Source organism: Erythrolamprus reginae, chromosome 2 (genome assembly GCF_031021105.1).
Source record: "Erythrolamprus reginae isolate rEryReg1 chromosome 2, rEryReg1.hap1, whole genome shotgun sequence".
NCBI lineage: Eukaryota > Metazoa > Chordata > Lepidosauria > Squamata > Dipsadidae > Erythrolamprus > Erythrolamprus reginae.
In genome coordinates, this window is record NC_091951.1 from 173741057 (window position 1) to 173765622 (window position 24566).

The window sequence follows — 24566 nt, forward strand, 5'->3', positions numbered from 1 at the left end:
GGGCTACCAAAATTTTTACTACCACACTCTGGGTGTGGCTTATGCATTTTGTTTCAACATCTTTCAGTGCAAATTGAGTGCTCTGGGGTGGAGCTCCAAATTTTGCTACCGGTACTGCGTTCCTGACCATGCCCGTAGGAGCCCATCACTGTTTATTATGTTGCAATGTAAGATGTCCTTTTACTATTTCTTTTTCTTTTTAACTATTTCAAGCAGCTTCCTTAAGAAGGTCTAATAGTCGCCAGCCTTCTTTGTGATAAATGTCCATCTCTATGAATAGACAACTGAATAATTCTTTCCTAATATCGCATTTGTCTTATTTTAGGAACAGGCAGGTCGCTGTTCTACCTGTAACCCATTTGTCAAGCGGTTTAGTTGCCTAGTTGAAACACTAAGGCAGAATCCCTGGAAACATAATCTGTTTTATGAATGATTTCTGTTCCACCCATTTCACTCATCCAGGCATTTCTCCCTTGGCTCTTACTGGAATGTTCAAAGGTGGACTTCATGCGTTTGTAAAGCCGGTATCTCCACTCCCAGGCTTTCAGCTGCTTCTCTTTCTCAGAGCTGTCTGCGCCGAGACTTTCACTCATGACTTGTGCAGACAGGTCATTCACCCGTTGCTGAGTTTCTTGGACTAAGTTGCTCAGATGGACGGCTCTGCCTTCCACGCTGACAACTGTTAGGAAGAGGAACTGGGTTAAGTTCTGGGACTTTTCAAAGAGAAATGTAGACATTAATCTGATTTGAGGACAGAAGAGTTTGTATATGAAATCATATATGACAGGGCAGGGTGTCAAACTCAAGGCATGTGGGTCATATCTGGCTCACGAGGTGTTTAAATCTGGCCCATGGGGCCACCCTGGATTGGCCTGCATTTCTCTGCCAGCAAAAACACAGGTCAGGAGGACTGTGTGCAACCCTTCCAGTCTCTGTTTTCAGTCGTTTTCACTTTCAGAGGGCTGTAGGAGGCCGTCACAGCCAAAAACAGGGCTCAGGAGACTGTTTTCACTGGAAGAACACTTGAAGCACCACAGGCACCCCAACACAAGTGGCATCAAGCTGGCCACGCCCACCTTGGCCACACCCACCCCACCTCCCAAGGTCAAACACAACCCAACACAGGTGACATCAAGCTGGCCACGCCCACCTTGGCCACACCCACCCCACCTCCCAAGGTCAAACACAACCCAACACAGGTGACATCAAGCTGGCCATGCCCATCTTGGCCACACCCACCCCAGCCTCCCGAGGTCAAACACAACCCTGATATGTTGCTCAATGAATTCAAGTTTGACACCTCTGATATAGGTTATGAGAAATATGGTACTTTAAAGAGGACTAGTCTGTATACTTGAGGATAAGCCAGCGGTGGGCTATGAGCCAGAATGCTAAATTGCGCTCACAGCCATGGCTCATAAGTTCTTGCAGGGTCAGCATGATTTTGCTTCCGCACCTGTGGAGGTAGCAAAATCGTGCATGGAGCTGCAGGTGCACCCGTGTTTTGGTGAGGTTTTTTTGCTTCCACACATGCCAAAACACGGGTGCACCTGCGGCTCCATGCACAATTTTACTACCTCTACAGGTGCAGAAGCAAAATCGTGCTGGCTCCACAAGAACTTACAAGGTGCGGCGGTGAGTGCAATTTTGCATTCCGGCTTGTAGCCCACCGCTGGGATAAGCCCAGGGATGGAAACCAGTCTGTTTACAAAACCTGTAAAGATACCATCTACTGTTCCAGAGAAAACCAAGTGGCTCCCAATCGATTAAAATACGGGTAGTTCTCATTTCATGACTACCAGTACACGCAATGCAGTCATTAAGTGAAATACCATGGGATTGCAACTTGAGATTTTAATGGCCAGCTTCTATATTGATTCCGCTTGTTGGAAGCTGATGATAAAGCCCATAAATGACAATCCCGAGACCATGGGATGCTGTAACAGTTGCAAATATCTGCCCGTTGTATTGTATCTGAATCTCACTCATTTGACTACAGGGTTGCTGCAATGGTTGTCATTGCGAGAACAAAGTTACTTTTTCAAGACTGTTGTAATTTCAAACAGTCATTAATCAGGGAAGTTGTGAAGCAAGGACCACCTGCATATGTATGAAAGTAGGACATATAAGATTGGGATTTGTGTCTTCTAGATATATGGTTGACTCTTAACACTTTGTAGTTACTAATAGCTGGTTTTCTTGTCATTTATACATCTACAAAATAGAACATCTTCTAGAGTCCCTGAATCTTCAGCTGCTACCCTTCTTTAGTTCTGGTGTCTATCAGTCATGCTCAAAGATTTAGTTCTATAGTAAATTTGAGTAGAGGAATTCTGAGATGATGTTGGGAAAAGTATGAAAGGGCCATTAAGAAGAGACATGAAGTAATGATTGTACAGTCCAGGAGCAAGCATGAGAAGGAGGCTCAAAATAACTGTGCCTGATTTGTTTTTGGTCTTTTTTTAAATCTAGATGGGACAGAGAGAAATTTGGACAGACTTTCAAGTTTCTGTTATTATACTTATATCAATAATGTCCATGGAATCCTTCTGTTGTGTATTTCTTGATTTGGCCTCCTTTGAAGGGCTGATCATTTGTTATGCTGCTATGATGTGCAGTTGTGACCTATAGGAAACTACAATGTTGTTGCAGCACCCCTAAAGAAGCTTAGTTACCACTCTATGGATCTGGCTGCTTTTAATATTGCATCCAAAAAAAGCAACCACATGACTATTTTATCACAAGCCATATCCATTTCGCCTACACTTTAGCTTTCTGGATAGAATTATTTAAAAAAAAAAACCAACCCCATACTGTTTTAAAGAAGATATTAAAATATAGTTGAGTTCATGTGCAAGAGGATTCTAGCACATAAATGTTAATTGGAAATTGTTCCAAGTACAGTACACTATACGGTAAGCCATTTTTTTCCTTTATTTGAGTTGATACATTTCATCTGTAAGATTTTGACCTTACATATTATATATATTGAAAGCACCTTTATAAAGATAATTCCTTTCCCTAACCTTTTTTGTTCAAATTACTGATTTGTAGAGACTACTCTAATGCATTTGACCTGAATATTATCTCCCTAAAGATGTATTAGAATCAGAATTTTAAAATTTCTACATTTTGCATTTTCATATATGCTGTAATGGGCAGCCAAAATTTTTACTGCCACACTATGGGTGTGGCTTATTTTGTGGATGTAGCTTAATGGTCATGTGATTGGGTAGGAGTGGCTTGCCGGCCATGTGATCAGTGGTTTGAACGATCATCATCGTTCAAGTGAAATGTTAAGCGGACCAGAATATCTCCGGGACCGCCTTCTGCCGCACGAATCCCAGCGACCGGTTCGGTCCCACAGAGTTGGCCTTCTCCGGGTCTCGTCGACTAAACAATGTCGTATGGCGGGACCCAGGGGAAGAGCCTTCTCTGTGGCGGCTCCGACCCTCTGGAATCAGCTGCCCCCTGAGATTAGGATTGCCCCCACCCTCCTTGCCTTTCGCAAACTTCTTAAAACCCACCTCTGCCGTCAGGCATGGGGGAACTGAAACATCTCCCCCTTGCCCATGTTGTTTTGGTGTTAGATTGATTGTATGCGTGTTTTTTTTTAATATTCTGGGGCTGTTTTTTAATGATTTTTTTAGTTTAAAATTGTAATTGGATTGGTGGGTATTGGATTTGTTATTATTTTACCCTGTTGTGAGCTGCCCCGAGTTTGCGGAGAGGGGCGGCATATAAATCCAATAAATCTAATCTAATCTAATCTAAGTCCTCGACTTACAACCTTACCAGTGTCGCTGGGGTGACAATTTGCTTCGCATTTCCTGTGTTCTCCTTCCTGGGTCACCCCCCAGCTCAGGCTGGGTAGCTAGGCTAACGGGTGCTGCCAGAAGCATAAATGCTGCCAGCGCCACTTCCATCCACACCTTCTGCTTGCACCTCAGGTGGGAGGTGGCCGCATGAGGCTGGAGGGGAGTTGGGCAGGAGAGACAGAAGCTCGTCCGAGGCCACTAGAAAGGAGGAAAGAGGGAAAAGCAAGGTGCGCAGACGCAACAGCATGGAAAAAAAGGAGAGCCAAGCCCAGTAATCCAGGAAGTGACAGCTGCCGATCAGCTGGAGCTGCACACACATCTTCATTTCCACCAGTGGAACTGCATTCCACCCTGTCCTGCCTGCTGCCCACCCCTGCATATATGGTATATATTCTCGGGGGCTGCCACACACAAGAGGGAGTGAAGCTATTTTTCCAAAGCACCTGAAGGCAGGACAAGAAGTAATAGGTGGAAACTGATCAAGGAGAGAAACAACTTAGAATTAACCAGAAATTTCCTGGCAGTGAGAATAATTAATCCATGGAACAGCTTGTCTCCAGAAGCTGTGAATGCTCCAACACGAAAAGTTTTTTAAAAGATGTTGGATAATCATTTGTTTGAAGTGGTGTAAGCTTTCCTGCCTGGGCAGGGGATTGGATTAGAAGACCTCCAAGGTCCCTTCCAAATCTGTTATTCTGTTATTTCTCGCCTTCCTCTATATTGCTATTCTATGCTACATTGTTTCGTAAAATTGTAACTCTGAAGCTTCACTGGTTATTTTTAAGACTACGCTGATGTCCCTTTTGATGTTAAATCAAAAACAATATTTTAATTTAGAATAAATGGATTTTAATGAATTTTAGGGATTTTTCAAATATTCTTTCTCTTCCTCATTTTGCTGTATAAAATCTTTGACAAAGTAGTGATATATTATGATCAGCCTCTTTGTTTATGTTAATATAAACGTATCTGGATTTTATGATTGAATCTATGCTACCAATCAATGCAAAACAATGTTTTATTTGGTTCTGGCTTAAAACCAGTCACTGTGTTTATAAACCAGTATTTTTTCCTTACTATGTTGTGCATAGTAATCCACCAAATGCTGGTTATTGAATGATTAAGCAAACTTTTAAACAGATATATGCAGAATCACTTGGCAGTTATTTAAGCTATAGCTAGACCCAACTGTCACCAACAATTTACGGTAACTGCAAATACCTTTTCATTTCTTATAGAGACGTAACTATAAAAACTCTGACAACTTCTTAAACAGTTAATTGTATAATGATAGGGTTTACAGAGCATGTTAAGCCATGGTCTATTTTAACCGTAGTTTGTTGAATAAGCCTATGAATGGGCTCACATTACATGTGAACTCATAAAACCTAGTAACCTAGTAAATTAAACATACAGGGGCAACCATTCATTTAGTGACTGTTCGAAGTTACAACAACCCTGAAAAAAGTGATTGATGAGCAACTTTCACACTTATATCTGTTGCAGCATTCTCATGGTCACATGATCAAAATTCAGGTGCTTGGCAACTGGCATGTGCTTATAACAGTTGCAGTGTCTTGGGGTCACGTGATCACCTTCTGTAACTTTCCCAGCCAGCTTCAGACAAGCAAAGTCAATAGGGGAAACCAGAGTGACTTACGATTGACTTAAGAACCGCAGTGATTCAGCTAACAACTGTGGCAACAAGTTGTAAGATGAGGCACAACTCACTTTGCCACTGCCTTGCTTAGCAACAGAAATTTGGGGTTCAAGTATCGAGGACTGCCTACACTGGCTGAAAATCAAGTGAAGTGAAGTGAAGTGAAGAAGTCAAGTCAAGTCAAGTCAAGTCAAGTCAAGTCGACTCAAATAGTCACAAAATACATTAGCTCACTGCACCTAGTTCAGTGTTCCCCAGCGTTTCTGACTTTGTGGATGAATGTATATGTGGGGGAGAGGAGATGGTTCTGGTGCATGGTTGAGAAACATGTGCATGCGCATGCAGCTCCATTTGCATGAGTGCACCTGCCCCTTATGCATACGTTGCTCACACAAAGTGAGGATGCAGGTGTGCGCACGCTCGCCAGTTGTTTCTGCAGTTATGTTGCAACCCCTTTAGGGGCCATTGGTGGGCCCTAGTCTACAGGTTGGGGGCCCTTGACCTTGTGGAGACTAATTTGAAGAGTTTATGGAGGGCTATATATGCATCCCATCTTAGCTATCAGCTTTGGAAGGAGGACTCCACTTTCAGCAGCAATCCACTTAGAAAATTCTCCTCTTCAGATTCCCAGTGGATGGAGATAACAAATGCAAATGGGGGTAATCCCAGTGCATTACTTAGCCATGGAAATGAAGTGGCTATAGGGGTCCAGCCTGCGCTCCCAGGTATGTTTGCATTAAAGGCAGGAAATGAATACGCATTTATGATTGCCCCTCCCTGCCATCAGTCTGCATTTATTTACAGATGGTCAATGAAAAGTCAGCTTGGTCGGGGGTTTTGTGTGTTTTTTTAAACCGCTGCTTAGAACACTCAAGGCTGTGTTTTCCTGCAGATTTGTCATGCCTAATGAATTTTACTTTAGCCGTCAATCACGTGCTTTAATCCCTGTCACCCCTGATTCTTTTTTTTCTCGTCCAGTCACGAACCATGACAGAAAAATAAACAAATAAATATTAAATGACACAACTCTTTTCACTGAACAGCTATAGTAACCAAGGAGAGGGAGAGAGAGAGAGAGAGAGAGAGAGAGAGAGAGAGAGAAAATCACCTTGGAAATTTAAAGGAGGCCAGTTTAAATGATAATATAAGTGTTGTGGACATGACAGAGCCATAAAAGTGCACCAATTCTACAGACTTGGTGAAAACAGAGAATATACAGGCATAGTTTAGTAGAAAAAAAAATATGCCAGGAAATTGTAGCCTCAAGATATGATTTCCTGGAGCATGGAGACTGGGAGATCCATGCTAAATGTTATTAATTTAACTAACTTTAAATTAATAGCAGAGTTTGTTAAATCCAAGCTCCTGAAGACACAGTGCCATTATGTGACTTGCCAAGATGCAAGCAAAATCCATTGGGACCATAGCATTCTTAGCCACAAGTTAATGTAGGTAGGTAGGTAGGTAGAGATTCACATATAGATAGTCCTCAACTTACAGCCATTTGTTTAGTGACTATATTCCAAGTTATAATACTGGGAAAAAGCGACTAAAAAAGTGACACTTACAACTGATGCAGCATCTCCGTGGTCATGGGATCAGAATTTGGACACTGGGCAAGTGGTGTGTACTTATGATGGTTGCCCTGTCTCAAGATCATGTGGTCACCATTGGTGACTTTCCCAGCTGGCTTCTTGACAGGCAAAACCAATGTGGGAAAGCCAGATTCACTTAACAGACGCATGATTAAACAGACACATCTCGCTTAATAACTGCCTCGCTTAATTAGTGTATCTCACCCAAGCAAAAAATCTGCTGGAAAGGATTTTTGCCTAATCGTTGAATTCTTATGTATTGCCATTTTTTTCAAATGCAGTGTTTTAAAACTCATCTTTGCAAGGTTTCTATATCTCTATGATTTATTCATCATTAGTACAATAGTGAAACTTGCACATTAATTTAAGAGCTTGCGTATCCGACAACATTTTGCCAGTGACACATTTTGATACAATCGTATGCCATATGAAAATCTGGCCTGTGATACAAACTACTATTCAAGAATGCCAATTTGCAACTAGTTTTTGTTTTTTGTTTTTACTGATTTGTTTATACACTATTCTACAATACTTACAGTGTGGGCTCTCTTTTGCACCAACTTTCATAAGGATCTTGGCAATGGGCACATTATTCGTCAGGATGGCAATGTCCAGAGCTGTTAATCCCTCACTATTGGGTGTGTTCAGATCCAGCTCCTCGGGTGTGTATTGGTAGAGAAGAACTTGGACAGCATCCAGGTCCTGTTGCTCCACAGCTTCAAACATGGCTTCGCAGCACTGGAAATTCTGTTGGTAAAATAACCGAGTGTGCCTTATAGATTTTTACATCATTTTTTAAAAAAATGTTACACTTAAAACATTGTGCAAAACCTGATCATGCACATTTCAGTAACTATTGTAGAAATTTATCACCCACTCTCCTCCTAGAAAAATGAAATATTTTAGGAAACATTAAAAAGGCAGAATATTACGGTATATTTCCCTAAAGGAGAAACGGAGAAACATGCTCTTGGAGACAGGAAACAGCCTCCAAGACTTTCTTAATAGCCCCAGCAAATGATGAGACCACTTTTAGAAATGCAGATTTGGTAATCTATTTAAGACAAGATATTTTTGAAGCAAAGGCAAGAATGTTAGAATTAAAAGAAGCCATCACCCAAGATCCAACACAGGAAAAAGCCATTAAGCCCCAAGAGGAATTATTGCATCAGCCTCAGAGCATTCCAAACTTCAACCAAACATAGCTCAGACAAACACCTACGATTTGTACTTTGTCTTTAGAGCCAGCTATGACCCCTTTATAACCCCTACATGCCCCTATGAGAGTCTGAGAACAGCCAGGAGAATATATGTTCTTGCACAGGAACAGGAAGCTCAATTGCAAAGCCCAAAAGAAGGTATCGCCCCCCATCAACTCCATGTAGTCAGCTGCCCAGAACCCATGTGGTTCTGCTTCATCAATAAATGGGCCCTCTTTCCAATGAGCCTCCATTTTATTTCCAGTGCCTTTCTCCCTGCTTGGAACTGAACCAGATGGATATTTCTTCCGACAGTAGATAACTAGATATTTTGTGTAGGGTTGATCTTGAAATGTGTCAAAACAAGATACTGAAGCTCTTTTTCTGATGTTTGTTGGAGGTGGAGGATGTAAGAGTAAATCCAGCTTTATCCATGGGCAATATTGAGACAATTGTTGTCTCAGGCCTCGTTCACAATTCTGTTCTAAAACTTGAGATTGATTGAAATGGATACCTGCCACTCTCTTACGCTCACTCACTCCCCCCACTTCCCACCATTTTCTAAAGCCACAGTAAGTGCCAATTACAGTAGAGCCATAGTTTATTTCAGAGAGTGGATCTGAAAGTGCTATATATTTGGTCAATTGCATTTCACTGTGAGAGGGTAACATTTATAAGGTTCCCATAATATCTAGGGAAGCATTCATTGGAAACGAACACCAGAGGACCAATGACATGGAAATCAGCTCATTTCACTGAGGGCTCTTTTTAATAGCCGCCCTGAATACCTATCTTCAAAGTATTTTCAAATGACCATTTTTATTTTCAAGTGACTTTCAAAAGCAACAGGAATTTATTACTACATTCCGGTTGGTAAATTCTGAAGGCTGTCAATTTATTTATTTATTTAATTGGATTTGTATGCCACCCCTCTCCGAGTATATAATTGACCATTTGCACCATGTATCACATTTTACATATTAATATGATTTAAATTTTGACTAGTTTCCAAAAAATACCAAAAATTGCTGTAAATAAGTATTTCAAATGAATGAACATTTGCATAATTTATTTATCTTTGTCAGTGATAGTTAATTCTGAGGAACAGGGCTGGACTAAATAACAGCTTAAATAAATCACAATTAATTTTATTCATTCCCTCCCCCTCTCTCTTCACCTCCGCCTTCACTTAATTATCTCTCTACTGATCTACTCCTCCCTCCCTCCCTTCCTCTTTCATCTATCTATCTATCTATCTATCTATCTATCTATCTATCTATCTATCTATCTATCTATATCTACCTACCTACCTATCATATCTGTATGTCTGGTATATCTATTTATCTATCCATCCATCCATCCATCCATCCATCCATCCATCCATCCATCCATCCATCCATCCATCCATCCATCCATCCATCTATCTATCTATCTATCTATCTATCTATCTATCTATATCTACCTGCCTACCTATCATATCTGTATGTCTGCTATAATCTATCTATTATCTATCTATCTATCTATCTATCTATCTATCTATCTATCTATCTATCTAATCTATTACCATAGCCCAACAGCTTTGGGACCCTTGTGTTAAATAAAAAAGCAAAAGGAATCATATACCAACAGCTTTCTTTTCAATATGTTTTACAACATTGTAATGACTGGTTTCATTAATAATTATTAATGGAAATTATATTATAGTTTGCTATAATGTGTGAAGCAGCCTTGAACAAATGAATGGAATGAGCGGTTTTTAATAATAAAAAATATTTTTAATATCAAATAGTTATTAATAATGATGAAGTAATAATTTTCCTTTTTCTAATTTTTATTGTTTGATCAATGTACAAAATATAAATAAAAATAAAAATAGGAAATAAAGGGAAGGAAAAAGAAAGGGGGAAGGAAAATATGAGGTACAAGGGAAGAAAGAAAAAAGTGTTGACTTGTGATTCTTTTTAGCACAGCATAAGATAATAACTTTAGAACCTCAACTTTTTGACTTTTACACATTAGTATATAATTAACCATTTCTTTAACAACAAATTTGCATATTTAATTTTTTTACTGCTTGTTCTGTGGGCATGGCTTGGTGGGCATGGCTTGGTGGATGTGGCAGGGAAAGGATTCCCTCCCCACTCTAGGAGAAGATTACTGTAAAATCCTCATTTCCTTTCAATCAACTGGGATTGCAGGCAGAGAATAGATGAGGGCGGGGCCAGTCAGAGGTGGTATTTACTGGTTCTCCAAACTACTCAAAATTTCCATTACCGGTTCTCCAGAACTGGTCAGAACCTGTTGAATCCCACCTCTGAATTTAATCATAACTGCTTCATCTTTCTTGCTGTGGAAATAATATGTATTTCTGTTTGCACTTAATAATCTTTACAAATGATCACCATTTATATTAATTAAATTCACTGTATTCTTTCAGATTCTTAATATTAATGTTCAAGGAATGAAAAACTCAGAAGCATCTGCAAGATCCAGTGTTTACTGGCAAAAACTGAGTCGCACCTTAAGCTTGATCTCTAGATATGCATGATTTAGAAATAGGGGTAGAATTAGTGTTGTGTTGGGGTGATACTAATGTAATAATTTGTCCCATCTTTTCCCAGCCTTGCATCTTTCAGCTGTAGTGGGACTCCAGTTCTGAATTTCAAGTCATATTGTCCTTGGGATGTTGTGGTCTCCACACATCTGAAAGACAGTCCCATAATTGGGTAGGCCAGGTTGCCCTGATAGACAGGTCTCACCAGAAAAAACACTTAATCGCTTTCCTGGTATAGCTGACAAAGCAAGGAGAACCTGTAGCTTAGAGGTTAATGCATCTACCCAATATGCAAGTAGCCTGAGTTTGAATCCCAGAAGGGTAGGGCTAGCTGATGAGAGCTAAAAAGCTTGAAATAGATGTATACCAGTCTCCATTTATTTCTTTGCCGATAAAGCATAAATTCAACACAAACAATGTTTGCTACGAAAGGGACTGCTTATAAAAGCTCCTGGATTGGGGCTGAAAGGTGAAAGCGGAAGCAGTATGCTCTGTCCCATAGTTGTCCTGATAGACTGGTCTCATCGGAAAAAAACACTTTATCTGAAAGACTACTTGAATGGGAAAGTTGATGTAGAATAATTTTGGAATAGATTTCAAGGGAAGAGAATTTAGTACTGAGATTCAGCAAGCCTTTCAATTAAAAAAACAATGATGTGATGCTATAGAATGGAATGGAATGGAATGGAATAGAATAGAATAGAATAGAATAGAATAGAATTCTTTATTGGCCAAGTGTGATTGAACATCCAAGGAATTTGTTTTGGTGCATATGTTCTCAATGTACATAAAGAAAAGATTATTTGTCAATAATCATGAGGTACAAAACTTAATGATTGTCATAGGGTCTAAATAAGGAATTGGGAAACAATCAATAAATCATAAGGATACAAGCAACAAGTTACAGTCATACAGTCATAAATGAGAGGAGATGGGTGATAGGAATGATGAGAAGACTAATAATAATAATGCAGCCTTAGTGAATAGTTTGACAGTGGTGAGGGAATTATTTGTTTAGCAGAGTGATGGCATTTGGGAACTGTTCTTGTGTGTAGTTGCCTTGATATGCAATGCTCTAGAGCTTGTTTTGAGGGTAGGAGTTGAAATTTATGTCCAGGATGTGAGGGGTCAGTAAATATTTTCACAGCCCTCTTTTGGACTAGTGCAGTATACAGGTTCTCAATAGAAGACCCATTGACAGTAATTGTTTTTTTCTGCAGTTCTGATTATCCTCTGAAGTCTGTGTCGGTCTTTTTGGGTTGCAGAACTGAGCCAGACAGTTATAGAGGTGCAGATGACAGACTCAATAATTCCTCTGTAGAACTTTATGAACTGTATTTATTTTTAATTGAGATATTTTATTGTTGAACAGATTTCAACTGAAGAGAATGGAGAAATGAATTTAAAATCCAATTCCATGAGTCCACCTGCTACTTTGCATTAAAGATGTAGAGATGTTTGTTTTTGCTTTTGAAATGCAAATTGCCTTTAGTTCAGGGATTTATCCTAAAGCAAAGACTAGCTTCAGAAGAAAGTCCTTCTTTGGAATTCCATCCCGGAGCTAATCCCAGGAAATTGGTATCATAAATTAAAGAATATAATTCACACTGGAGGGCAAGAAAAAAATGAAATTGCATGTAGCACTCATTAAAACATTAGCTCTCAGAACATTTGGGCTTATAATCAGCAATGGGGGATAACAAATACACACTAATAAGTTTCACTAATATCCTATGGTATAGTTGGCAAAAATAAAAATAAATAAAAAAGAATGTCATTAGCCATCATAGCTGAAAATAAATCAGGATTGTGATGATCTCAAGAAAGGAAGTCAGATCCAAAAATGTTCCATCATTATCTGATACTTCTTTATGAGAATTAAGTCTATACACTATATCTCCTTGGACAGATCCATTGCAATAGAATTTCACACTCCAACAATGAATAAAAACATACATGTCTTGAGATTTCCAGAAAATCTCATTACACAGAAGTAAATGCCATATCAGTTATCCATAGATGTCATCACCCATCAAATCCTTTATGTTACACTAATCATCCCTATGACCTGATCATCCAGAACACAACTACATGTGAAGAGGGAAGGATTGACACAGTCCAATGTCACATAGCTGCACCACATAGATTGGTATTTAAGCCCAGAAAAAAGAATATTTAGACCTCCCTTTAAAAGGCAGCTTGCTCAGATGGAAAAGAATAACCATAGCAATTTTGTGATTGCTCCTGAAAGAAGCATGTATAGAACCATATTATCACCCATAAGATCTTTGCTAACGAAGGTGTCTACCTCAGCAACACTGCTCAGCAGTGATGTCTTGGTGGGTTGTACAAAATTCTCTTTTCAGTATCCCTTTGGGATAATTAGCCAATAGCATTTTTCTCATTAAAAAATATAGCAAGGAGCTATATTACCCAAGATCCAACTGAGCATGTTGGGAGTTCTGAAAAAGGTTACAATGATACTGTGAGATGCCTGCTTGTTTCTGGGCATATGTTGTTGCTACATCATTAGGAACAGTATCACGATTCTCCTGCCTTTAAAGACATCTCAGTCAAAATGTTGCAGCCCATGTGCTAAGTGTCATCATACATGGTAAGCTACAGTGGTAGGTTGCTGCCAGTTCAGACCAGTTCTTTAGAACTGGTAGCGGAAAATTACCACCACTCATCAAACTGGCAGTGATGACCGGCGGTCCACGCTCCTGAACCAGTCTTCCAGGTCACAGTGGCTTGCAAAAAAACCCTCAGCACATGTGCAAAGGCTTCTGTGCATGCACAGAGGGTCATTTCTGTTAGTACAATATACACAACTGGTTGGATTTGGCAATAAGTAAAACAAACCAACAATGTATGCTTAAATATATTGAAACACTATTGCTTTAAGAGTTAGTATTTGATAAAATAAATCTAGAGAAGAATTAGAAATTCAACACATTAAAATGGACTGGTGGACATACACCCAAATCAGATCCAGATATACTAAAGATACAAATGGAGTAGGTATAGAAAAATCCTTTAACACCCCAGACAAAATTCTCTTGGGTCCAGATAAAAAAATATAACAAAAATATACAATTACCTTTTGGAAAATGATAATCCGGAAGAAATAGTAAAAGCACCAATGTTAGCATGGGCCAAAAACATAGGCTGAAACATCTATTTAACAGAATGGGAGAAAACTTGGAACATTACCAGCAAAATTACTCTATCTGTGTCCTACAAGGAGAACTTCTACAAAATTTTCTATAGATGGTACTTGCCTCCCTCAAGAATCGCCAAAATGTTCCCAAGATACACTCCAACATGCTGGAAATGCAGTAAAGTAACAGGCTTTTTTACCACATGTGGTGGATGTGCCCCAAAGTACAATCAATGTGGAAGACCATACACAACTGGCTAGTTGAAATTACCGAAAAAGAAATAGAATTTACCCCAGAGGAATTTTTACTTGGCATCTGGAAAAAAAATACCCTAAACATGTACTATATCTAATTACACAAATAATTACTTCTACTAGAATAGCTTATGCCCAAATTTGGAAAAGCAAAAACATACCCTCAGAGCCTCAAATCATAGAAAAATATACAGATGTGTGGAACTAGATGAGATGACTAGAGATATTAAGGGAACAAAAGAAAATGAATCAATTAAAATATGGGAGAATTGGCATAAATGGATTCAAAAAAGATATATGACATAAGAAATGTAAGCCTCAGGTCATATCCTGAATCAATTGAGCATCTCACCATATGGTTAATTATGCAATAGGGGTACAGTGATCTCTCGATTAGCGCGGGGGTTACGTTCCAAGACCTCCCGCGCTAACCGATTTCCGCGTTATACTGGATGCGGAAGTAAAAACCACCATCTGCGCATGTGCGCCATTTTTTCATGGCCGCACATGCGCAGATGGTGGAGTTTGCGTGTGGGCGGCGGGGAAGACCAAGGGGAGGTTCCTTCAGCCGCCCAACAGCTGATCTGCTCCGCAGCGCGGAAGCAGCGAGGAGCCGAAGATGGGGTAAAGGCAAAGGGGAAACCCCATCTTCGGCTCCTCGCTGCTGCCGCGCTGCGGAGCGGATCAGGTGTTGGGCGGCTGAAGGAACCTTCCCTTGGTCTTCCCGCTTGCCGCTTGCCAGTCCACACACGCCCCCCTGGATGAGCCGGCCACAGGGGCGAGGGGTGGGGATGAAGGGGCAGGACTTCCCGGGCGGAAGGCATGCTCGGCTCTGCCGCTCCAGCCCCTTTCGGCCGAGCCTCCCCGGCCAAGCAGCCAGGGAAGTCGAGCCAGGCGTGGTGGCGGCAGCGCTGCTTCTCCGGTCGCCCGGTCCTCTCCTGCCTCCTGCGCCGATGTTCCCCGCTGCGACGGAAGGCAGTCGCTTGGCTAGGGAGGCTCGGCCGAAAGGGGCTGGAGCGGCAGAGCCAAGCACGCCTTCCGCCCGGGAAGTCCTGCCCCTTCATCCCCACCCCTCGCCCCTGTGGTCGGCGGGGATGAAAGGGCAGGACTCCCTGGGTGGAAGGCGTGCTCGGCTCTGCCGCTCCAGCCGCTTTCGGCCGAGCCTCCCTAGCCAAGCGACTGCCTTCCGTCGCAGCGGGGAACATCGGCGCAGGAGGCAGGAGAGGACCGGGCGACCGGAGAAGCAGCGCTGCCGCCGCCACGCCTGGCTCGACTTCCCTGGCTGCTTGGCCGGGGAGGCTCGGCCGAAAGCGGCTGGAGCGGCAGAGCCGAGCACGCCTTCCACCCAGGGAGTCCTGCCCTTTCATCCCCGCCGACCACAGGGGCGAGGGGTGGGGATGAAGGGGCAGGACTTCCCGGGCGGAAGGCATGCTCGGCTCTGCCGCTCCAGTCCCTTTCGGCCGAGCCTCCCCGGCCAAGCGGCAGCCTTCCACCGGGAGGCTCAGCATTCCGTCAGTCGTAGCGCTGGCTGTCAACTTTTCTTTTTAGCACTGGGGAGGCAAGTCAGCTCCTGCCCAGTTTTAAAAAGAAAAGTTGACAGCCAGCGATTGTTCCGCTGCCGCCAGCATGGCCTGGCTGGCAGCGGAAGATGTAACGGAGCCCACGGGGGATTCGCCTTCCTCCCACCCGCAGCCGAGACTGATTGTGGGCTCCTTCGCAACCTCGGAGAGCTTCCGGGGCATGAAAGCTCACGAAAACCAGGAAGCTCTCCGAGGTTGCGAAGGAGCCCACGATCAGTCGGCTGCCGGCGGGAGGAAAGCGAATGCCACGGGGCTGGGCTCGGCTCCCCCCTCGGCTCCCCCCCTTACCAGCCCCGCCGCGGAAGGCTCCATTCTGTTCCCTGCCGGCCCGATTGAGCGGCCGGCGGTCTCCATTCAGGGAACAGAATAAAAAAAAATTTATTTTTTAATATTTTATTTTTTTAAATAATATTTTTTGAAAAACCGTGTTGCAGCGTTTCGCGCTAATCGAGAACGCGCAAGTCGAGGGACCACTGTATATGTTAAAAACTTTTCTTCTCTACCCTACCTCCTGCTCTTTTAAAAAATTATTATTAACACATATTAACCGATATTGATGTAGGCTCCCTGTTTTCCCATTATTTGTTTTTATCTATGTGCTATAAAACAACTAAGAATGTATACCAAAAATGGGTAATGATCTGTAAACAGATGTATTTTTACATGTAATAAAAAACTAAAATAAAACATTAAAAAAAAGAGTTAGTGTTTGAGATTGCCATAAGAGCAGGGGTGGGCAGCAGGCAGAATGGGGTGGAATGCAGTTCCACCGGCGGAAATGAAGATGCTTGCACAGCTCCAGCTGATAGGTGGCTGTCACTTCCTGGATTACTGGTCTCGGGTTGGCTCTCCATTTTTCCCCTGCTGCTGTGCCTGCACTCTTTGCTTTTTTCCTCTTTCCTCCTTCCTGGCCTTGGACGTGTTTCCCTCTCTCCTGCCAGGCTCCCTTCCAGCCACCTCCCAGCTGAGGTGCAAACAGAAGGCGTGGGTGGAAGCGGCGCTGGCAGCATTTATGCTTCTGGCAGCACCCGTTCACCTATCTGCCAAGCCTGAGGCAGGCGGGCGACCCAGGAAGGAGAGCGTGGGAAATGTGAAGCAAATTGTCACCCCGGTGAGCGACACTAGTAAGGCTGTAAGTCAAGGACTTAACAGTTCACTTGAACGATGATGATCATTGAAGCCACTCCCACCTAGTCACATGTACGGCAAGCCACTCCTACCCAATCACATGACCATTAAGCCACACCCACAGTGTGGTAGTAAAAATTTTGGCTGCCCATTAATGCATAAGAAGGAGTCAGAAACATGATTCTCTCTCTCTCTGCTATTTCGGTTATTTCTCTGTGGCTGTGGTAGTAAGAACTGTCTGTTCAAATGATGGTTTATGTATTTGTAAGCTGAACAAGTAAGACTTATAGTTTTGTATATGTTATTGACTGATGTATGACGGGCTGTTCTTGACTGAGATATTTGCCAAAATAAATGATATTTTATACCCTTAATGTATCTGGATTGTATTACTGAGCCATTACTCATATCTCTGGGCTATCAAGCTTGATATCTGCTAGAACTCCATGTTTCCTCTGTGTATGAGTATCTTTAACAACACAGAGATCACTCTGCACACTCCTTAACAATTTCCTGGGGTTTTGCATGATATGATGGGGGTGCAAAACATGCACTCCCATCGCGATGTGAACTGGTAGGGAAGGTAAGTGGAACCCACTCCTGGGTAAGCAGGTGCTCAGGTGCTCATTCACCTGGGCAGTAGCTGCTCAGAAGAAGTTGAAGTCCAGATTTTGACCTCTAAAGAGTTTGGAGCAGAGATAATTACAGGATTGCTTTCTCCAACCAGAATTGGCTTGTTTGATGCTTATGTACTACAAGAACTTACTGATGGTCACTTATTTCTGTGAGGTTCCAGGAACTGGAGCCAGGAGATCAGGTTTTTCTGTTACAGGTGGTCCTTGACTAAAGAACATTTGTTCAATGATTGAGATTACAAGAGTGCTGAACAAAGGGACATACAGTATGACCCACTCTGAAAGTTCTGACCATTGCAGCATCCCTATAATCCAAAACATTGCCTCTTGTCAGTGTGTCCACTCTTAGAACTAGGGAGGTCTGCAAGTTGGATTAAGAGACCAGCATATCTTCTCATCTATCCAGACCATGAGAGTTTTGACAGTTCTTTATCTCTAAAAAAACGGGGTAGCAGCAGATCAAAACATGCCGTCTTATACAGCATGTTACTCATATATCAGTTTTCTAAGAATCTGGAGGAAGTGAATGTACTTAAGGTAATAATGCCTTAAATGCATAATTACCAGGGCACCTGCTAGAGACTTTTTTTTGTTTCATGGCAAATAGTTGCTTTAAAAAAAAATTCACTTAGTATAAATAGGCACATTTACACTGCCTTCCAAGAAATCCTCACATTGATATTTTCCCCATTTGTCCCAATAAATTAAATGGTAACACTGAGTCCTGAATGCACTTCTCCACCTGGCAGTATTCAGTGAGGAAAGAACATCTATCCATATTCATAGTAAGAATCTGTAAAATAAAAAATCTTATTGTATAAATAGTACAGAGATACGCCGGCATTTTTTGTTTCTTCTTTTTCTTCCTCCTCCTCCTCCTCCTCCTCCTCCTCCTCCTCCTCCTCCTCCTCCTCCTCTTCTTCTTCTTCTTCTTCTTCTTCTTCTTCTTCTTCTTCTTCTTCTTCTTCTTCTTCTTCTTCTCTCCTCCTCTTTCCACCTTCTCCTCCTAGCATATTCCCACAGTTGCAGGGTCCACTTTTTGCATCATTGAGGGCCACTTTGCACAGTCAGCTGCAGTCATTGCAAACCGTGTGCTTGTGCCCTGGAAGCAGGCCCATGGCTCATAAAGACACTTTAATGTTGTCTTGTCATTTCTGTTTTGGAGGCCCGTGAGGACACCAGCCATTGACTTCTAGTTGATAGGCAGTCTTAGCCACGGTGGAAAGTGTTGCTCTTTGGACATGTCCATACCAATGAAGTTGGCCTTCTCTCATCTTTTGTATAATTGGTGCCACACCAAAAGATTGTCAAATGGTGTCATTTGTGATGTGGTCAAGAAAAGAGATGCCTTTGGTCCTTGTTGTTGCTGCCCAGCATTCAGTCCCATACACTCCAATGGGGCAGATGCTTGTCTTGTAAACTTTAGATTTAAGATGGTCCCACAGAATTGGCCTTCTCCGGGTCCCGTCGACTAAACAATGTTGTTTGGCAGGACCCGGGGGAAGAGTCTTCTCTGTGGTGGCCCCCACCCTCTGGAACCAGCTCCCCTCGGAGATTAGAACTGCCCCCACCCTCCTTGCCTTTTGTAAACTTCTTAGAACCTACCTCTGCCGTCAGGCATGGGGGAACTGAGACATCTCCCCCGAGCCTATACAGTTTATACATGGTTTGCTTGTGTGTATGTTTGCTTTTAATAATGGTTTTTTTTTAGTGTTTTTTAAATTACTGTATTATATTTGTTTTTACATTGTCTTTATTATTGCTGTGAGCCGCCCCGAGTCTATAGAGAGGGGCAGCATACAAATCTAATAAATAAATAAATAAATAAATAAATAAATAAATAAATAAATAAATAAATAAATAAATAAATAAATAAATAAATAAATAAATAAATAAATAAATAAATAAATAAATAAATAAATAAATAAATAAATAAATAAATAAATAAATAAATAAATAAATATTATTATGAATCTTATGCCACCCCTCTCTGTGGACTTCTGGTAAGGAGAAGTGGAGAAGCATCCCTGGACACAGAACCCAGCAAGCCACAGCTCAGTAGTGGGTTTTACTTACCTTTGCTACTGGTTTGGGATTGGGGGCGTGCACGCACAATGCTTCTGTGCAAGCACAGAACCTTCTGTGCCTGGACAAAACCTTTTTGATGACATCTGGGTGGTTGGGAGGAGCCTACCACCGCAACTGCTACCGGTTTGCCCGATTTGGAGTGAACTGGTAGCAACCTACCAGTGGCACAGCTTCCACACAGGCCTTTTCCCGTTTACAACAATGCGTCCTGAGTATTGCGGTAACCTCTGAAAAAGGCAGGGAGAGCCAAGGGGTCAAAGAGAGAGAGAGAAAGATAAAGAAAATCCCCATTGTAGAAAGAGAAAGCTGGCTTCATGTTGGATTTAAGACCCTGTATACCCACAGTAATTTTTCCCTTTGGGAACTGGGGTTGTTTTGTTAAAGGGGAGGGGAACACAATGCTCCAGTGAAGGGCTCCCCATCTACCAGAATGCTCCCAATTACCGGCATGGGCATGCACACTCATCAGTATGGGATTTGGTTTCTGTGCATGCACTGGAAGCAAAATCACATGTGAGGATGCATGCGCAAGTGAGATTTTGATGATTTTCACTGATATTTTTGCTCATGCACAGGCATAGAAGCAAAAAACCATCAAAATCATGCTCGCGTGCATGTCCTCACACGAGATTTTGCTTCCAGCACATGCGCAGAAGCTGAATCTCATGCCGACATGCACACCTGCCCGACGATCAGCTGGAGCTGTGCGCATAGTTCCATTTTCACTACCGTGATGCCATAGTTTGGTTGCAATCAACTACTGCTTTGCTCCCTGCAGGGGCTTTTCCTTGTTTTATAGAAACATAGAAGACTGACGGCAGAAAAAGACCTCATGGTCCATCTAGTCTGCCCTTATACTATTTCCTGTCTTCGGAGAGGGGCAGCATACAAATCCAAATAATAAATAAATAAATCTTAGGATGGATATATATTTATTCCAGGCATGTTTAAATTCAGTTACTGTGGATTGACCAACCACGTCTGCTGGAAGTTTATTCCAAGCATCTACTACTCTTTCAGTAAAATAATATTTTCTCACGTTGCTTTTGATCTTTCCCCCAACTAACTTCAGATTGTGTCCCTTTGTTCTTGTGTTCACTTTCCTATTAAAAACACTTCCCTCCTGAACCTTATTTAACCCTTTAACATATTTAAATGTTTCGATCATGTCCCCCCTTTTCCTTCTGTCCTCCAGACTATACAGATTGAGTTCATGAAGTCTTTCCTGATACGTTTTATGCTGATGTGGGTGGGACTGGGAGGAGCCAAAAGCCATTATAGTGATACCTTGTTTTACAAACTTAATTGGTTCCGGGATGAGGTTCTTAAGGTGAAATGTTTGTAAGATGAAACAATGTTTCCCATAGGAATCAATGGAAAAGCGATTAATGCGTGCAAGGCCAAAACTCACCCCTTTTGCCAGCCGAAGCGCCTGTTTTTGTGCTGCTGGGATTCCCCTGAGGCTCCCCTCCATGGGAAACCCCACCTCTGGACTTCCGTTGCCAGCAAAGTGCCTGTTTTTGCACCGCTGGGATTCCCCTGCTGGGATTCCTGTGCAGCATCACAAAAATACGGAAGTCCAGAGGTGGGGTTTCTCATGGAGGGGAGCCTCAGGGTAATCCCAGCAGCACAAAAACAGATGCTTCGCTGGCAACGGAAGTCCAGAGGCGGGGCATCCCAGCGGCGGCGGTGGGTTTGTAAGGTGAAAATAGTTTGTAAGAAGAAGCAAAAAAATCTTAAACCCTGGGTTTGTATCTTGAAAAGTTTGTATGATGAGGCGTTTGTAAGACGAGGTATCACTGTACTTATATTGAATGTCTTTTCCTGGATGGAAAGGAAATGGCTCGTCTTTATTCTGTGTTAAGGACTGTACCGCATGAGATGTTCTTGTGGCAGAAGGAAATCATTTCGCAAATGTGAAATGCTTTTCCACAATGTCCTGAAGAGCTGCCTGGGGAACTGTGACGAAGAGCCACGTTTGAGCCTTCCTGTAGGATGTGTCTGTGAAGTTCACAGAACGCGCATCTCTGGAGAAATTAACTGACACAAAAGCAGCTATTTAAGGGGAGGGGGGAAAGACCTCCACTTGAAACAAGGCAGATAAAAGCGGAACTGACCTAGTTAGAAGCTGCAGATGAGCAATTCAATAAAGCCTTATTCCTCCCTCGCACTTCAAAGCCAGCACGAACTACACACCACAGAGAATTCTAATCTAGCCTCCTCCTTCGTGGGGGCCCCTCACCTGATGTCTTATGTGGTACAACACAATTTTATCACTATCTCCAACGTCTGTGAATGGATCCAAAGAAGTTAAGTTTCTGAAAAGAGAGTTCGGTCTAGTGGTTAAGGCACTAAGTTAAAAAGTGAGAGACTGTGAGTTCAAGACCTGCCTTGGATACGAAAGATACTGCCTCATCCTGTCAAAGACCTTGGAGTACTCATATCCATTGACCTAAGTGCCAGAGTTCACTGTAACAACATTGCTAAAAAAAAGGCACTAAGAGTTACAAACCTAATTTTATGTAGCGTCTTCTGCAGAAACACTGATTTACTAACCATTTGTCAGCCCAATATTTGAATACAGCTCGCCTGTATGGAACCCACATTGCATAACTGATATTGACACAATTGAGAGAGTCCAGAAATACTTCACAAGAAGAGTCCTTCACTCCTCTTCTCAAAACAAACTACCATACTCCTCCAGACTTCAAATACTACGGCTAGACAATATAGAACTATGTCACCCATGAACTGATTTAACTGTTGGTCATAAGGTCATACACCATAACGTCCTACCTGTTAGTGACTACTTCACCTTCAACAACAACACAAGAGCACATAATAGATACAAACTAAAATGTAAATTGCTCCAAACTTGACTGCAGAATATATGACTTCAGCAACAGAGGGATCAATGCCTGGAACTCACTACCTGACTCTGTTGTTTCTTCCCCTAACCCCAAGATCTTCAACCTTAAATTATCTACTGTTGACTTCTCCCCTTTTCTAAGAGGTCTCTAAGGGGCATGCATAAACGTACTATTGTGTCTACCGTCCCTGTCCTTCTGTCCTATTATCCTTTTTGATCACCTCTTTATGCTTTGTTATGTTAATACAAACTATAATTCTATACTTGTATGACAAATAGATAGATAGATAGATAGATAGATAGATAGATAGATAGATAGATAGATAGATAGATAGATAGATAGATAGATGACCTGGGGCCACTCACTCCCCCTCAGCCAAATCCATTGTTATTGTGGGGAAAATAGGATTAAAAATGTGTGTTCGAGGTGTTTGCTGTAAAAATAAATGAAGGCAGGATATTTAATAAATATATGAATAAATAAGCCAATCATATGCATGAATCCTTTTTACGATAAGTTTTAGGATTAATTTTATTGTCAGGATTCAGAACAGGCACAAAATGCCGCCAAAGCCTATAAATTCATCGGAAAAGAAATGGGCACTTAGCCAGAAAACATTTGCATGCACTATTATACTGAAATTAGACAGCACCATACTCTCTTTTAATTAACTTTGGCTGCATTCAAATTAATGTGAACATTGACTGCTTTGTCTTATAAACCATTAAAAGCCATATGTGTATATTGTGTATATCACTCTGTCTTTAAAAATGAAGTTCTTATTAAAAGTAGGTGGCGTTAATTGGAAATGATAGATATATGGTCTTGGAGTTTGTTTGTTTGTTTGTTTGTTTATTTGTCATACAAATATAGTATTATATTGTAGTATTTTTAACATAATATAAGTATAAAGTAGAGATAGAAAAGATAAAAAGACATTACGACAGTGATGGTAGGCACAAAGGTGCACTTATGCACACCCCTTACAGATCTCTTAGAAAAGGGGAGAGGTCTATTGTAGATAATGTAAGGTTGGAGATTTTGGGATTGGGGGAAGAAACAACAGAGTCCGGTAGTGAATTCCAGGTGTTGACCACTCTATTGCTGAAATCGTATTTTCTGCAGTCTAGTTTGGAGCGATTTATATTTGGTTTGTATCTATTGCGTGCTCTTGTGTTGTTGTTATTGTTAAAGGTGAAGTAGTTGCTAACAGTTTTTAAAATAATTTGGAATTCTCCTATCTCAAGGGAAAGGGAAGGGATTTTGATAAAAATGGGGAAGAATTAAATGGAGCCATTTCCTTTATGGTAACAGAGCGGGAGAAAAACATTTTGCATTACCATCACATGCTTGTTTAAACTTTAAACTATAAATGCTGTTGCATAATAGGTGTTGAATGTCTCATATACAGTGAAAGACTACCAAAACTTTTACTACCACACTGTGGGTGTGGCTTATGCAGGATGCCTTGCATTTTCTTTCAACTTTCAGTGCAAATTGGGTGCTCTCTCCATTTTTGCTACCCTACTGCGTTCCCCGCCCCCCCCCCCCATTCGGGTAGCAGCCCACCCCTGCTCATGTAATACTGTCCATAATGGCCCCAATCAATGTTAGGCAATATACGTAGAGTGCATCCTACAGCTGCTTGAGTAGCTGCAACAACATGAGTAAGAGTTGCATCCAATCCCTCCTTCTCCCTGGGCCACTTAGACTCTGGGTTTCAAGAGCATCAGTTGCAAAATCTTCTTGAACAGACCCTGCTGCCATTTCTGTGTCCATCTACTACACAACTGACTCCACTTGGATTCCTGGTTGTACAAGAATCTCCTGGGAATATTGAGCCAAGGGATTTTTCAGACCTTTGCCAAGATATTCAAATTGGAACAGATAGCACAGAGGTCGAGGAATGTTGGATAGAGCACTCTTGATTTGGTCCCACATCTCATCCCATTTCTGATCTTCATTTAAGGATTCTTTCATTGTCCCATGGCTTTGCTATCACCTTTAATGAGGACACAGTTTTA

General features: G+C 41.7%; 1 protein-coding gene across 1 annotated transcript in view; it reads right to left on the reverse strand.

Annotated features, from left to right (window-relative positions):
* The window catches only part of ANKFN1 (ankyrin repeat and fibronectin type III domain containing 1), a 144759-nt gene that overhangs the window by 106473 nt on the left and 13720 nt on the right, over positions 1 to 24566 (reverse strand). Inside the window, exons 3-4 of the mRNA XM_070736009.1 lie at positions 7610 to 7820; positions 485 to 679 (exon numbers count right to left, since the gene is read on the reverse strand). Coding sequence (XP_070592110.1) covers positions 485 to 679; positions 7610 to 7820 — 406 coding nt within the window. The remainder of the gene's footprint in view (positions 1 to 484; positions 680 to 7609; positions 7821 to 24566) is intronic.